We start from the raw sequence: 18,145 nt of genomic DNA on the forward strand, positions 1-18,145 counted from the left end.
AAGACTCTCTGCTGTTGATTTGTCCTATCATTATGTTGTGCGTTATGTGCAACACTGAAATGCTTCAAAGACAAAAATAGAACATTTACTAAAGTAAAAGGACAGCACATAATCTGCCGGGGATATGGAGTGCCACTGCATATATGAATGCTTTTTTTCAACAGCCTTATTAAATTTGATAATAACCTTAATCGAAGTCTCATGAGTCAGCATCTGCTGGGGTAAAGGACTGCAAAAAAAAAAAAACCTTCTGGCATTGTATTTTTAGACAGACATAAGTTTACCAGACATCTATAACCTGCTTCTCACCTCTACTTGAGGGTACCGGCTCAAGGCCAGGCATGTCACAGTTATTACATTTGCAACTCATCACAGTTATTTGAGCTGACTGTGATCATTCGGAACTTCACTAAATTTATTTTCATCCACCTTTAAATTTGATCTCTGTTTCAACACCATTTTCAACCTTGCACAGCTCTCTTTTGTTATTGTTTAATGGGACCAACTGATTATCTTGAGTTACTTCATTCTAATATTCGACCAGCCGCATATTAATAAGCATGATGACATTAAAGAGCCCTTATCATGCTCATTTGCAAGTTCATAGATTTATTTTGGGGTACCACTGGAAATGATTTATACATTTTAATGTTCAAGAAACTATGTTTTTCTCATACCATACATTTCTCCTTCTTTCTGAAATGCTTTATTTTAACTCCCCTATCTTTAAGCAACCCGTTTAGAAAGGCCCGGGCTGCCATAACTGGTTAACACGTGAAAGCTACTCCTTTGTTTGAAGCATGCCAAACTAGCCACTATGCAGGGATTATGCAAATATGTTTCATGTTGATCTTGCCAAGTCAGGATAGAAAAGACCACAGATGCATTAGGACTTATTTCCACATACATCTGTCTAAGAAGTTTAGCCAGTAATTTTGTCTGATAAACAGACTATGTCCTTTTGTGTTGAATGTAAGTACCGGTAAGTACATTTCTTTTTGCATGGATAAAATTAGTATTATTTAGAAAAAATAAAAATGTCACCACAATAATGAGAAAGGCTAACTGAAGCAGTTTTGTTTAGAATAGGCCTATGCATGGAACTACTGTGACAAATCAAGACTTATCATACAAGGGGAAATGCATAGATGAGAGATGTTAACGGGTTGGTCTGCATCTTAATCAGTTTTGTTTATGTAGTAGTAAAATACATATGAACCACTTTGTTTCCTCTCTGTATGTTGGCTAAATACAATTGTAAAGTTCTCACTTGAATATCTTCAAAATGTGGTGACCAGTTTGATAGCCAAGCTAGTAGTTTATTAGCTTGTTTGCTAGTTCCTTTATCAGTATTCCTTGCATACAGACACCTTTTTCTCTCCAAAATTCTCCACAAAACTGTCGTTAGGCCTAAGGCAAATCCCGTAAGGAATTAAATTGGAGGGAGGCGTTGTGAACATTTATCAAAAATTACTAGAATTGCAGCTAACTGTTATATGGACACTGCAATCTGTATGTATGTGTAGCTATGTAATAAGAAAGTCCTGTCGTTTTTGGGAGAGTTGTGGACCATAAGTTGCAGACCTTTTATGTGAATAAAAAAGCTAACACACTGATGGAGAGGGAAAAATCCCAAAGAGTATGTTGTTTTTTGCAATGATTTAGTACCAACACTGTCAACACACTTGTGAGAACGCTTTGGGTTTTAATCCAGAAAAGCAATAAAAAAAATAATATCACAATAGGTGGTAAGGGTGAAAAGTGAGGTTTGAACCAAAGGGTTGCACTAAAAGTTGCTTATATTGCTTATGTAAAACTAATACATTGAAATAAAAAGACTATGAAAGCATTAAGCACAATTTACTTGTTTGACAATCATGAACCAGAATTTCTTGATTGTGAAAGCTCTACTTGAGGCTACTACTGTTTTAAGACAATCGATCTCTGAAATGTCAGCCGTGGACAGCTGCTTCCATCCTGATGGTGTTATAGTGCAGGGCTGAATAGATGGAGAGCAAAAATATTTACAACAGTAGTCTTTGTGAACACATCAGAGTAACAGAAATTTAGCTGTTGAACTTTACAGTTCAATCCGGTTTAACTTTTCTTGCACAAATTCACAACTAAAAGTAGTCTTTAGGCACTATACAAAGAGAGAAACTTAACAAGTCCCTTTGAGCAAGCACTTGGCGACGATGCAGTAGAAATAAAGTGGTGATTTGTCCTTTAACATGTAAACACATGCCATTCCCTCTGTCATATGATGTTTTTCCCAGTAAGAGTGTTGCTGTGACAGCCTGATCATACGTCACTCCTCTATACAGTCCTGATAGCACCATAATTTAACTTGTTTACATATCCTCTGGGAAATAAGCCGATGCTCAGAATACCAGCGAAGAGAAGAAAAAGAGCAGTGCACTGGAGTGTGCGATTGAAAGTTTTTATTTCAAGCCTGCTTGAGTCATACAAATGATCTATAAGATATCTATAAAAAAAAAACTACATTAAATTCTGCATGTGTGAAGCCATATGCACCACTTTGCCTCATTCACTTGTGTGTGTGTGTGTGTGTGTGTGTGTTTGTGTGAGCCCGCGTGACTGTGAGTGACGCACCCAAGTGCATGTGTAACCTGAGATTCAGGTGGTGATGCAGGCGGGTGTGCAAATACGTGAGTGGAATTTGTTACCACGGCAACAGGCATTCAGTGAGTCGGTGCAATGGAATGGCTGGTGCAGTTTTATTAGCGAGAAGCAGTTTCCATAGCGACTCAACATCGCAGCTGCCTATGCAAGAGTTTGTGTGTGTGTGTGTGTGTGTGTGTCTTTGTATGAATACGGTGTGAATCCTCTGTGAATTTGAGTGTTCATTAGCGTACCTCGCTATGTGTGACTTGCTTTGTAATCTTTTTTTTCCATACTAAGTGTTGTGTTTTTTTTCCTTTATTTTGGTGTCAACCTCCCATCCATTTCTTTACCCCTGTCAGTTCTATCATGCTGCCCTATTTTCATCTTCTTCCTCTCTCTGTCTTACCCCCCCTCCCCGCCCCCTTATCTCTATTTCTCTCCTCTTATCTCCCCGTCTCCCCCTTCTGTGAGTGCTGAAGCTCATCAGGGTAAACAGATGCTGTGGCTGTTATTTATGTTTCCACTTGGTCTGCCTTTCATACAAATTATCCACAGGGCCTGCACAGTGCAGGCGCTCAGCCTAACTGGGCTGCACTGGCAGCTCTCTCTCAGCCTTATCCACACTCAGACACTAAGAATACATCACAGACGCCGTTAGAGGGGGCGGTTCAGGAGAGGATGTGGAGGGGTAGGGGGTGGGGGTGCACACAAAGACACCAATAACAGATAAAAGATCAGAACTGCCATTTGCTCCACATGTGGAAGGGAATCACTGTTTTGAGAGGTACCCACAGTGCACAGGACAGAGGTAACACAGAAACAGTGCAGAATGAATTATAGAGAATAGACCCAATGAGGCATACATGAAGGACCTGCTTCGACTAAGAGTCTACTGAAAATATGACATACTTTGTATTTTCATAATCTTTTATCTCATGAATGACTGGGGATAAAGTATGGATACTTTGTGCATTTACAACCCATACCAGTCATATCTAGAGCTTATTCTAGCTCAAGCTATGGGGAAATTCTATCTTAATCTTCAATCTAGAATTGTCCCAAAGATTTTGCTTGAAAGTAATGTGCACCTTTGTTGTTCTGTGTTGTACAGATATCCGGGACCGTCGTAAGAAGCCGGTGATGCTGTTCATCCACGGCGGCTCCTACATGGAGGGCTCAGGAAACATGTTTGATGGTAGCGTCCTTGCCGCCTATGGAAATGTAATAGTTGTCACCATGAACTATCGGCTTGGTGTGCTCGGTAAGTTGGATATGGCACATATTTGACATAATTTAGAGATTAAGTGATTGATGCGTGTTGTAAATGTTTGCAGAATTAGTTTTGACACCATTCCCTCATATCAAAATGTGTCTTTTAAACATGGCAGCATAGTCATGTAAAGATTATTGTATAATCTGCACTCTGAACGACAGTGTGTTTTATGTCCTCTCTGAATCATAATCACTCTTAAAGTCAGACCAAAAAGTAAAAAAGACTAAATCCAAACAGGCCTCTGTAGCCTTGCGATGTCCAGAGTACAGAGTAACTTATCCTGTGTCTTGTTCTAAGCTAACATCGCAAGGCGCTTGAGCTTCAGTTAATGGCTTTCAGCATAGTATGAAGATGCTATTTGAGTTTCAATTTATTGCTTCCATTCTTTTGAAATAATTTTAACTTGGTACAGCAAACAGTACATGTAAAGGAAAGTGTGTGCAGTAAAAGGTGACTGGTATTAATGGTGAGAGTCTGAAGTGAGGCATAGAAGAAGACAATCCCAATCAAAGCAAAACTAAAAAAACCCAATCATCCTTATTGTAACCCAGGAATAGGTTTCTGACCAACTACGGGGAATTCCTTTGCTGTTCACTTCGCTATTGTGTCAAGCTACATTTTTGTAGGTTTATGTTTTGTTTTTCTTTTGTGGCTTTTTCACACATCTTGTTTGCAAATCTCACAGCATGAGAACTACAGATTCTGGTAGGTCCATAAGTCACCAACGTGATCTGTGACTGGTAAACAGACACAAAGCAGCATGGACAACTAGTGGGAAGATAACAACGATTACATAGCTTCAGCACAGAAAAATAATGTATCACATTTGTTTTCATTTGTCTGATCGGATAAACACACTTTCCACTTGCCCAAATACAGAGTTTTGTCGCTGCATGGAAAAGGGGGGCCAATAATGTCCAGCCCTATGTAGACTTTTCTGTACAACTGAATAATGTGTCTCCAAAACATTTGTATTGTGTTTAATCACTATCTTGTCATCATACATAAGTTAAAGGATAAGACCGTTTTTTTGACATTGGGCCCTTGATTTCACATTATAACATAATGTTCTACTCACCCCTGCTTGTTGTTGGTAATTTGGAGCTGTTCCGAAGATATTCGCGAGGCGTCTGGCTGCTCTCTTGAGATATTCGGCCATGAAACGGTTTCCTATGGGCAAGTTTATACAGGCACAAACTATGCTGTTTATAATTTATTAATTACTGTACACTAGCACTGATAACGTGGAGGTGCGTCGCTTACTTAAAAAAATCCGGGTTACTGTAATTTTGAATTTTTGTCGTAAAGTGGGTGTTACTGACGTCCTCGTCGTGCTACTACCACAGACAGCCCACAGACCTGCTGCCTATTTATTCATTCGGCTAAAATTCAAAATTAGTAACCCGGATTTTTTTAAGTAAGCGACGCACCGCCACGTTATCAGTGCTAGTGTACAGTAATTAATAAATTATAAACAGCATAGTTTGTGCCTGTATAAACTTGCCCATAGGAAACCGTTTCATGGCCGAATATCTCAAGAGAGCAGCCAGACGCCTCGGGAATATCTTCGGAACAGCTCCAAATGACCAACAACAAGCAGGGGTGAGTAGAACATCATGTTATAATGTGAAATCAAGGGCCCAATGTCAAAAAAACGGTCTTATCCTTTAAGGCAGACTTATCTTTTCTACTGATGTACTAACACTTCACCAGCTACTCCTTTATGTACCCATTTATTTGTGCAGCTAGGATTTCATGTTAAAGCACAAACAGGCATGTTTACAATGATCAGTGTGTCTGATCATAATGCTTTAGATTAAATAATGTATTAATATTCCCTTCTGAAAAGATAATCACCAGGACCTGACTCACTTTACCTCTGAGACTCTACTGAAAACTTAGTGGCTTGGGTGTATATTCAGCCACTGAAAACAGAATTGAAATTGTTATCTGTTACTGTCACGTCTTGCATTTTTGGATTTACAGTTATTCTATTGGAGCTTTGTGTTGGTTGCTTGGCCTGTGAGTGTAGGCTGAGATGAGCTGAGCTGAGCTATGTGTGTGTATGTGTAGCCCTTGTGCTGCTGAATATCAGGGAAGTCAAGTATTAACATTCACCCTCATCTTTCGGAGGTGTTTGCTCACAGACTATTTGTGGCTGTCATTGCGGTTGCCAGGTTGGGTAATCAGATCTTGTTTATTGCATCGGGTCTGTTTCAACATATCACAATAATGATAAACAGAGAAACTGGAGTAGTTTAGGATGGAGTCCAAGAGTTGCAAGAGTATTAACAGAGGGCAACATGATCCACACTGTTATTGACAGTGCCAGCGGAAAGAGACACGGGCACAAGGACAAACCAAGAGTTTGCAAAATGATCTGGACCTGCTGATTTAGCTGGATGGATTTCAGCTATTTATGTGGTCTTTTTCACATCTGTCAGACCAATCAATGCCGTTAACACGCTGAGATTCAGAAAACAATTTGGGACAAGGATTGTTTGGTTATACGCTAAACCAAACGCTCTTCAGTGACATCTTCCTTTGCTTCCATTACACACACCTTGACCTTGTGTCAAGAGCATTGCTGTGATTCGTGTGTGAGATGTTTGAAGCAGGCACACCACGAGTAGATTTCTAACCCTGAAACTCCACACAAAGTCATTAAAATATTCACAAGAAACTGGAAGATAGAGGTGGAGATAGATGCAGCTGATTTATAATGAGGGATGACGCAGTGTCCTCGATTCCGTTAACATTGTTGAAAATTTTGGTATGTGGGCGAATGTGCGCTCTCCCCGTCTCACACACACTCTCAGATATTTAAATGGGTTACTGTACTAAGGCGATTATCCTTGTGTGTAACTGTGTGTATGTTTTGTGTGGCATGAACATGCATGTTTGTCTGTGTGCACACCGATTATTTCCCATGCATTTGATAGTGTGAGTGTGTGTGTAGTAATTGGTTGCGTGCCATGCGTAAAACATATACATGAATAATGCACCATCCATCTGAATTTTTAATAACACTCCTCTCTGACACTGTGCATTTGAGTCAAAGTGAGAAACAGAGGTACGCCGTATCTTAATGGTTTTAAGTTCTAATCTTTAGTATTATCCTGTACTTACACTCACAGGAGCTTACACATGCCAACCTCATTTCATACAATGCCTGTGCCTTTAAGAGAGTGATAGTCAGGCGTACGGAAAAAGAGGGGAGAGCAGGGAATAGAGACAGATGAGCAAGGGAGAATCATAGACAGAGAGGGAAGAGGAAACAGAAGGGGGGAGATGGGAGCAGTCTAAAAATAAACCTACGAAAACGCTTTTTTAAATCTGCAGTGATGCAAAGTATTCATTCGAATAAATGCTCCCTGCAGTGTGACCACAACTCCCTTAAATATATGGTTTAGCGCTTTATGCTATCACTGTGCTAATACACATACATATATCGTGTTTTTTAGTAAAGGAAAAAACTTATATCATAAAAAAGGGTCTTATTAATTTATGATATGCTCTGTAGTTGAGCAGTAAAATGGGTGAATGAGAAGAAAATGTCTGCTACACAGCCTGGTCCAGAGGTTTGGTGACTGCTGTGATTTCAGACTTCTGCTTGCCTCACCTTGTCCCACCTTCCTCATGCTTCAGGCTCAGGGAGCCTTCTGATTTGTGTTGCACAACCATCTGTTCAGACTAATTAACTAATTAACTAATTAATGAACTCTGGGGAAGGGCCCACCATCGTGGGCTCCAAGAACATTTTTCACCTCAGGAAGAGAGATGAAACACTTCTTCTGGAAACATCTCTCCTTACTTTCCTCCCAATTTTAGCGTTTTACTTGCGAGTAAGCAAGTGACCTATTTAGAAGTAATTGTCTCCATGTTTAGAAACTACAGCTTGTATACACTATTATAGTTAGTTACAAATTTAACATTTAGTTATTATCCTCTAAAACAAATTTTTCTTTATTTCAGAGGTTTTAAATAAAGATTTTGTAGCTTTGGTCCTCAAATGTAATTACCACAAGGGGCAGAGTTGTTGTTTTTTTTCTCTAATTTTCTTTTCTTATTTGAGGCAGCAAATCAAACTATTGCAGAGATGGAAGTGAGCCCAAAACATACAGATAATTAGATGTGTAAAGAAGTAATTACAGTTTCCACATGTATAATGTGTGATTACATACAACATACACATGCTCCGAAGTTTATCCTACTGGGTGACTACCAGAGGGTAAAAAGTCAATTTCATCAACTTTTTACTTACCAGTCCAGACGAAAAGCATCAGATTTCAGTCCTTTAGCAATATATTATTTTAGCAAACTTTAAGCAAATAATGTGAACACCAATATTTGCTGCTGAATGTGGTGTCTTTGTGAGAAAGGGTGTTTATAATCATAATGTTCACTCGCCAGAAGCTTCTGCCTATGACGTGCTTTGTGCTTTTCACTAACTTCTGCTCATCTCTACATTCTGTTTGCTGCCAGTTTGCACATTTGCTACTTCCCTCTGTTCTTCTTCTTCTTCTTCTTCTTCTGCTGTTACATCCAATATACAAAGTGATATTACAGTTAAATGTGATGTGTCCCAAAAGTATTTCAACGATATGTTTCAGCTGCACAGTACATATGTTTTTATGAAACATCATATATTCATCAATATATTCTAATTCTTAAGCTTGTTGCATTCTGTTTTGTGCTGGAGAGGCATGATATATGGAATTTTAGCACAAAAATATGTATGTATCTATTGAAAACAGACACTTACAGGTACCAAGAAGATGAACAGTAAAACTGTACTACCCAACAAGTAAAAAAAAAACTAAACTTAACCAAAACAACTCCCAGGCCGTGAATTCAGGTCAGGATACACATACAGATACGTGAAGGATTAAAGGCTCCAGGGTCACTTAGTTATTGATGTATAAGAATTATGTAAATAATATACTGTGGCCTATATATAATATATATATATAATAACATACTGAGGTTTTTTGATGTGCTCTCTGTCATAAATCATGTTGATTTAGTCACAGTTTGCTTTTATTTGAGGTTTGACTGATAAATCACATCACTTGGTTGCGAGAATTAGCATCATGTAATCAACTCTTAATAATGACATAACCATATCGAATGGAAACACATTTGAATGGGGACCCTGATCACAGAAAAAGCGAAAATTAATTTTTTTCAAAATAAAAAAAGATCAGATATGCCACCTTTTAATTAAACTTTACAAAATATAACTGTAATTAATATTTTCATTTAATTCTTCTAACATTTACACTTGTAAATGTCTTATACTGATTTATTTTGCATAACATCGATCACATTTACTACCAGTAAAAGTAAATATCTTTTTCTTTTAAAAATGGTCAGCCCACGAATGAATCTTCCCCTAAAGTACCGATCGATTAATTCACTTTCTCACTCACATTTATCCTATTGAGAGTTGCTGAGGGCTGACGCCTATCCCAGCAGCCATCAGGGGAGACGCAGGTTACACCCTTTCAGAGTGTTGTTACAGGTCACGAGCGTTTCACAGGGTCAACAAAGAGACTAACAAAAACACATGCTCACTCCTACGGTCAATTTAGAGTCACCATTTAAGAAGAGTGGGTTCTCTCCTGGGTGCTCGGCGAGAAATGTGCAAACTCCACAAAGAAAGGCCCCAGCTGAGATTCGAAGCTGGAGCCATCCTGCTGTGAGGCGACAGTACTAAGCACCATGCAGCATTTGACTAAAGCTGATGTGCTTATGTACTCCGTTTGTAACATACTGGTGAACACTGTTTAATTTTTTACTTAATACATTAAATCTAACAAGCACATGAAAACAAATCTCTATGCAAAAGTCAGGCATTTCCAAAATTACTTCTTTGCTCAGCGAGCCCTGAGTTTACATTATGCTGCCCAAGGTTCTCATAAATATTGTTTTATACAGAACAGTACTGTTAGGCAGCATAGTACAGTAATTAAAGCCTGCTGCATTTTCACAGCTTAGCTATGTGTAAAGACAAATAAATCACAGCTCCTACTCTTTACATAGAACCACTATCTTAAGCTTTGCAGAGTGGGAAGCCTTTAGACACATTCTTCCTGCCTGTATAACTGATTGGAAAACCCAAATCATTTCGCTGGCCTGTAATTCTCATTATGAGGGCTGCAAATCAAGATGTTGGGCCTATAAATCAAATAACTGAATATGAATACTTTCTTATGTTTGCAGAAACTAATTAAGTCTGTTTGATATTCTAGCTGTAATTTGGGACTTTTATTCTAATATCTTGTAAGGTTTCATGTTCTTGACAGAAACAAATTTTATTATTCCATCCATCCATTTTCTATACCTGCTGAATCCGTCGGGCTGGAGCCTATCCCAACAGTCATAGGTACACCCTGGACAGGCCGCCAGTCCATCACAGGGCCACACAGAGACAAACGAGACAAACAACCACACACGCTCACACTCACTCCTAAGGACAATTTTTGAGACACCACTTAATCTAACACACATGTTTAAGACAGTGGGAGGAAGCCGGAGTACCCGGAGAGAACTGTGATGGGAAAATTCTTAGTTGTAGTCTTTTAGTAGTAAGTACTAGTTGTATTAGTTCGTTGTCTCATTTGATCCAAAGTCTGTTGCTTTCCCTCTGACCTATTCAACCTGTGACCCCTTCTGTATGGTCAGTGAGGGAAAACAGATTTTTACTCCATTGGGGGAAAGGTTTATGGTTGATACTTTGTGGGGCTGTATCTGAGCTGTCACCTTACCGTGGTGGGGGGGTTTGCGTGCCCCAATGAATCTGGGAGCTATGTTGTCTGGGGCTTTAAGCCCCTGGTAGGGTCCCCCATGGCAAACAGATCCTAGATGAGGGACCAGACAAAGAACAGCTCATAAAACCCCCATGATGAAGAAGATTTTTGGAGAACGTGTACCTTCGCCCGGACGTGGGTTACCGGGGCCTCCCCCTGGAGCAAGGCCCAGGGGTGGGGCCCGCCGGCGAGCGCCTGGTGGCCGGGTCTGTGCCCGTGGGGCTCGGTCGGGCACAGCCCGAAGAAATTACACGGGTCCCCCTTCTGACAGGCCACTCACCACCCGTGGGAGGGGCCATGGGGGTCGGGTGCTTTGTGAGCTGGGCGGCAGCCGAAGGCAGAGACCTTGGCGGTCTGATCCTCGGCTACTGAAGCTGGCCCTTGGGACGTGGAACGTCACCTCTCTGCTGGGGAAGGAGCCTGAGCTGGTGCGCGAGGCTGAGCGGTTCCGGCTAGATATAGTCGGACTCACCTCGACGCATGGCTTGGGCTCCGGAACCAGCCTCCTCGAGAGGGGTTGTACTCTCTTCCACTCTGGAGTTGCCCGCGGTGAGAGGCGTAGAGCAGGTGTGGGCATACTTGTTGCCCCCCGGCTGTGCGCCTGTACATTGGGGTTTACCCCGGTAGACGAGAGGGTAGCCTCCCTCCGCCTTAGGGTGGGGGGACGGGTCCTGACTGTTGTTTGTGCTTATGCACCAAACAGCAGTTCAGAGTACCCACCCTTTTTGGAGTCCCTGGGGGAGGCACTGGAGAGTGCTCCTCTGGGAGACTCCCTCGTCCTGCTGGGGGACTTCAATGCTCACGTGGGCAATGACAGTGAGACCTGGTGGGGCGTGATTGGGAGGAACGGCCCCCCCGATCTGAATCAGAGTGGTGTTTTGTTGTTGGACTTCTGTGCTCGTCACGGACTGTCCATAACGAACACCATGTTCAGGCATAAGGGTGTCCATATGTGCACTTGGCACCAGGACACCCTAGGCCGCAGCTCGATGATTGACTTTGTGGTCGTATCGTCGGACTTGCGGCCGTATGTCCTGGACACTCGGGTGAAGAGAGGGGCGGAGCTGTCAACTGATCACCACCTGGTGGTGAGTTGGCTCCGCTGGTGGGAGAGGAAGCCGGTCAGACCTGGCAGGCCCAAACGTATTGTGAGGGTCTGTTGGGAACGGCTGGCGGAATCCCCTGTAAGGAGGAGTTTCAACTCCCACCTCCGGCAGAGCTTCAGCCATGTCCCGGGGGAGGTGGGGGACATTGAGCCCGAATGGGCCATGTTCCGTGCCTCCATTGTTGAGGCGGCCGACCGGAGCTGTGGCCGGTTGCCGAGGTGGTTAAAAAACTCCTCGGTGGCAAGGCCCCGGGGGTGGATGAGGTCCGTCCTGAGTTCCTTAAGGCTCTGGATGTTGTAGGACTGTCTTGGTTGACACGCCTCTGCAGCATCGCGTGGACATCGGGGGCAGTGCCTCTGGACTGGAAGATCGGGGTGGTGGTCCCACTCTTTAAAAAGGGGGACCGTAGGGTGTGTTCCAACTATAGGGGGATCACACTCCTCAGCCTCCCTTGCAAGGTCTATTCGGTGGTACTGGAGAGGAGGATCCGCCGGATAGTCGAATCTCGGATTCAGGAGGTGCAGTGTGGTTTTCGTCCTGGCCGTGGAACAGTGGACCAGCTCTATACTCTCGGCAGGATCCTGGAGGGTGCATGGGAGTTCGCCCAACCGGTCTACATGTGTTTTGTGGACTTGGAGAAGGCGTTCGACTGTGGCCCTCGGGGACTCTTGTGGGGGGTGCTCCGGGAGTACGGAGTGCCGGACTCCTTGATGTGGGCTGTTCGGTCTCTGTATGACCGGTGTCAGAGTTTGGTGCGCATTGCCGGCAGTAAGTCGGACATGTTTCCTGTGAGGGTTGGACTCCATCAGGGCTGCCCTTTGTCACCGATTCTGTTCATAATTTTTACGGACAGAATTTCTAGGCGCAGCCAGGGCGTTGAGGGGGTCCGTTTTGGCGACCTCAGAATCGGGTCTCTGCTTTTTGCGGACGATGCGGTTCTGTTGGCGTCGTCGGGCCGTGACCTTCAGCTCTCACTGGAGCGTTTCGCAGCCGCGTGTGAAGCGGCTGGGATGAGAATCTGCACCTCCAAATCTGAGACCATGGTCCTCAGCCGGAAAAGGGTGGAATGCTCTCTCCGGGTCGGGAATGAGATCCTTCCCCAAGTGGAGGAGTTCAAGTATCTCGGGGTCTCGAGTTCACGAGTGAGGGACGAAGGGAGCAAGAGATTGACAGGCGGATCGGTGCGGCGTCTGCAGTGATGCGGGCTCTGCACCGGCCGGTCGTGGTGAAGAAGGAGCTGAGCCAGAAGGCGAAGCTCTCGATTTACCGGTCAATCTATGTTCCTACCCTCACCTATGGTCACGAGCTGTGGGTAGTGACCGAAAGAACGAGATCGCGAATACAAGCGGCCAAAATGAGTTTCCTCCGCAGGGTGTCTGGGCTCTCCCTTAGAGATAGGGTGAGAAGCTCGGTCATCCGGGAGGGGCTCGGAGTAGAACCGCTCCTCCTCCGCATCGAGAGGAGTCAGATGAGGTGGCTCGGGCATCTGGTTAGGATGCCTCCTGGACGCCTCCCTGGTGAGGTGTTCCGGGCCCGTCCCACTGGGAGGAGGCCCCGAGGAAGACCCAGGACACGTTGGAGAGACTATGTCTCTAGGCTGGCCTGGGAACGCCTCGGGGTCCCCCCAGAAGAGCTGGAGGAAGTGGCCGGGGACAGGGACGTCTGGGTTTCTCTGCTTAGGCTGCTGCCCCCGCGACCCGATCCCAGGACAAGCGGCAGATAATGGATGGATGGATGGACTTTCTGGGGAGGTTTGCTCAAGGGGGTCATAAAGAGGCACCTCAAAATCTTTCTTATCTCAGATATAGAACAGAGCACAGAGCAAGGGGGCCTTATTTGTTCTTTGAAGATAGCCCCCACCCCGATTGGAGTATAAATGAAATGTGTGTATTTCTCCTCGTCTCTCTCTGTCTTGACTTTTGCAGACAAGGGACTAGTCAAATGCTATATTCTGCCTTTGAATAAATATAAGGAAATAAATTATCTGAGTCTTCTTATCCACCTTGATAAAAAAAAATCCACTACAGAACCCACGCATCCACGGAGAGAACATGCAAACTCCATACAGAAAGGCCCCAGCCGGGAGTTGAACCTGACACCCTCTAGCTGTGAGGCAACGGTGCTAACCACCACACCACCGTGCAGCCCAAGTTTATTATTTATTTGTATTTTTTATTTATTCATATCCATTTATTTAAATATTTGAACCAATCAAAATAAGTGTACCTCCCGAAGGGGGGTCAAAGAAGAGAATGAAATGTCTGAGACTAATTTGAGACTTAAATCAAATCACTTTCTTCAGTGTCCATAAATCAGCTTAATAATTAGAAAAACAATGACTCTTATGTTTTTAGATTTAAAGTTCTTTAATTTTCCTCACATAAACCACAGATGCACCTTTAATGCAGAGGCAATAAATAAATAAAGTAGATGCAACAAGCATGATTAATTGGTATATATCTTTAATTAAAACTCGATTATTAGCTTTATGATTTAAACTATGCTGTATGTTGAAAATGTTGGCAGTTTTCATCATGGATCAGTCATTTCTGAAATGGAAATTTCTTTGACAAGCTCTGAAACGTCTTTGTGTCAGGGTGATGTTTGAAGCATTGCTTTTTAAATTTGCATGACAGTCCGGTGTTATTTCGCAGCCCGGTTCCATTTGACTGGACATTTGTGGGAATTTTGAATTGGATATGAAGTAACAAAAATAATGATATTGAAGGCTATTGCATTGCTTTTGTACTGAAGTAATTTCAGTTCAGTGGAGTGAGGCTCCATTACTATGTAATTTCATTTCTGGGTATACTTGACATACAGTATGATACATAATTGAAATGGACCTACCAGCCGGTTTTCAGACGGAACCTTAAGTGCCAATGAGACTTGACAGATAATCCAGCAGAAATGTGCAAGAGCCAAAGTACAGCAGTAGTTTTAAGAACTGAATAATTTCTATTTTTTTCTTTTTGTCAGAGTTTCCTCCAGTACTATTCACCCAACCTTTCAATAACATATTCTAAATAATCCCCAGTTTGCTGCACAGTATCAACTGATCCACTCCACACCAATCATCAAAGCAGTGTTCAGTGTCAAGGAGACTTTTACGTGTCGCAATGTTTTCTTCTCCTTTTGTTGTAATGGTATCTACCTGTGCTTGACTAATTTAGTGACACACATGTAAAGAAACAGGAAAGGTTTGTGTCCTCTTTTCATTTACCTTTTCTGTTTGTGTAAAAAAGAAAATCATCCCTGGTGTGACGTCACAGTGGTGTTATATAATGTGTCCTTCATAATGTTCCTTTCACCTCTGTCAGTTAGGATCTGATAGTAGCTTAGCGCAATATTCGCTTTAATATCTGTTCTATGTCTGCATTTTTTTTGCACAGATCTCCATACTACCCCCTCCCTTCTGCTCTCATTCTGTCTTTCTGTTCAGCTCAGAAAGATGTTTTTCAATGACCAGTCATTATGTTCAGTCTTAAAGATTACTCTGCAGTCGTCTCAGCAGTCAAACAGTCAGATGACTGAGTGACAGTTATGGATTTGTGAAAGGATTTTATAGAGATGATCACAGCAATGGAATTGGGAATTACCACAAAGAGAATACATTTTTCAAAGAATGAGAAAATGTTTGTGGAAATTTAAAAAAAAAAGCATGAATTAAGGAATAAAGAAGCTAATCAAGACAATATGTGAGTAAATCTATAAAATATACAATATATGTGTATATTAAATATTGGTGAGTCATATATTTCAGTTTTTATTTTTTCTGTATAAATGTATCTAATAATATTTTCAAAAATAAGATGTATTATATATGTTATTATATGTATTATTTGCATATAAATGATAAATTACCTAATATGTTTGTAAATGATAACATTGTAATATTGATAATAATTGATTTTTATTGATTTCCCTTTTGCTATTGTTATTTCTTAATCACTTTTGCTTTCTCCACAATACTTTTTTTTTTAACAATACAAGATTATCAACTTTCCACTTTATTGTCCCCAAAAGGGGCGATTGAATGTGCAGCAAGATAACATAAGCACAGAGAACAACAACAGATAACACAGGACAAACATAAAGTGCAATTGGTCAGTAAAAGGTTAAAAGGACCATAAATATGGTATACAATAAGATAAAAACATCATAAACTAGAAATGCACTCAGAGAGTGCAGACCTCCGCCAACCGCCAACCTACCTGTGGATAGCGAGCCATGTATGGACATACGTTCCTGATGTGGGCTACTTGTTCTTTGGCGCTGTCAGCAGAAGAGGCATTCCCTTCTCCCTATTCATTATTGAACAGCAGTGTTCGCCGTTATTAATTATTATTATTAATATTATTATTATTATAATGTTTTGTCGGGAAGCAGTGTTCTGTCGGGAAGCAGTGTTCGCCGTTATTATTACGCTATATGCAGTTATGCACAGTGGCTTGCCGTGCAAGTAAATCCGCGCACAATGCATTCTGTCTGGCTTTGGGCACGCTATATGCAGTTATGCACACTGGCTTGCCGTTGCAATCTTTTGTTGTGCTAATTACAGCAAATCCGCGCAATATGCATTCAATCCGCGCACTATGCATTCTGTCTGGTCTCTGTTTGGCTTTGGCACCTTGAGGTCGCGCCACCTTGTGGCAGGTCACAAGATTGCAGCACGAACAGACGAACGAACACCCAGACAAAGCAACAGACAAACTCGGGCGATCACATAACCTCCTTGGCGGAGGTAATAAATAAATAAAATAAGAAACATCATCACACCATAAAATGCCATAGACAACACCAGGGATCAGGTCAAGTGATCAATGAGGATGTGAATTTAAAAGGGAGATGGCACTGGGGACAAATGGATACCTAAATCTGTTGGTTTTTACAGAGGGGAACCTAAAGCGTGAGCCAGATGGAAGTAGCTGAAAATCAGAGTGGAGGGGGTGGGCACTGACTGATAAAATAGACTCAGCCTTCCTCAGGGTGGCTTTCTGGTACAGGTCAGTGAGACTGCTTTGCTGGGCACCTATAGTTTTGCCACTGACCTTCACAATTTTGGCGAGGGAGTTTTTGGCTTTCACGCTGAGGTTGTTGAACCAACAGGATATAGAAAAAGGTAAGACTGACTCAATGTAGGACCTATAAAAAAGCGTCATCATGGTCTTGTCCCCATTGAATTTGGCTAGCTTGCGTAGACAAAACAGACGTTGTTGGCTTTTTTTACAAATGTGTTCTGTGTTGATGTTAAAATTCAGTTTGTTGTCAATCCAACTACCGAGGTACTTGTAAGAGTCTACCACTCCCACAGCCTGCCCCTTGAGAGTAGTGGTCAAGGCAGGGAGGGGGTTGCACCTAAAGTCAATGACCATGTCTTTAGTTTTTGTGACATTTAGGTGAAGGTGCGAACTGTCGCACCAGGCCATAAAATCATCTAAAATGGGACCATGATCTATTTCGTTTCCATGGAGAAGGCTAAGAATGATTGAATCATCTGCAAATTTCAGGATGTGTCTGTTTGCATACTGGCTTCGGCAGTCATCCGTATAAAGAATGTATTGCAGAGGAGACAAAACGCATCCCTGGGGTGATCCTGTGGAGGATGTCATTTTGTTAGAAAGTACCCCATTTACCTTCACCTGCTGGGTTCTATTAGTTAAAAAGTCCAGAATCCACCCCACTAAACCATTATCCAACTTAAAATTTCTTACAACTTATCAACTAAAATGTGTGGTAGTACTGTATTAAAAGCAGACGAGAAGTCTACAAATAAAATCTTCGCATGTGTGTTGCTGCCCTCAAGATGTTTAAATAACATGTGCAGTAAAGTGGCAGTGGCATCCTCTACCCCACGTTGGGTCCTATAGGCAAACTGTAAAGGGTCCAGGAATCTCTCTGTGGCAAGTAAAATACACCTTTTCATGAGTCTTTCAAAACACTTCATAACCAAAGAGGTCAGGGCGACTGGTCTAAAATCATTCAGGACCTTAGGATGATTGTGTTTAGCCACAGGGACAATGGTAGAGTGTTTCCAGATTTGGGGGACTCTCTGTTGACTGAGAGAGAGGTTAAAAATATGATAGAATATTGGTGCAAGCTGCTCAGCACATGACATGAGCAGTCTGCCTCCTATATTATCTGACCCAGGACTCTTCTTTGGGTTAGTGTGTTTGAAAGCATTAGTCACAGCATGTACATTGAAAGGCGGGGGGACACTGTCAGTAAGGTGATGTTTCAACTCTGAGATGGTGTTGTTAAATATTGGTGAGTCAAACCTCAGGTAAAATGAATTAAGTTCTTGTGCAAGCAAGAGTGGAGAAAGAGTC

General features: G+C 42.2%; 1 protein-coding gene across 2 annotated transcripts in view; it reads left to right on the plus strand.

The window, feature by feature from the left end:
- The window catches only part of nlgn2b (neuroligin 2b), a 78,075-nt gene that overhangs the window by 41,511 nt on the left and 18,419 nt on the right, over positions 1–18,145 (plus strand). For both annotated transcript variants that reach the window (XM_075486312.1, XM_075486311.1), the window contains exon 4: positions 3,737–3,886. In XM_075486312.1, the coding sequence (XP_075342427.1) occupies positions 3,737–3,886 (150 nt within the window). The remainder of the gene's footprint in view (positions 1–3,736; positions 3,887–18,145) is intronic.

Source organism: Odontesthes bonariensis, chromosome 16 (assembly GCF_027942865.1).
Source record: "Odontesthes bonariensis isolate fOdoBon6 chromosome 16, fOdoBon6.hap1, whole genome shotgun sequence".
NCBI classification, from domain to species: Eukaryota; Metazoa; Chordata; class Actinopteri; order Atheriniformes; family Atherinopsidae; genus Odontesthes; species Odontesthes bonariensis.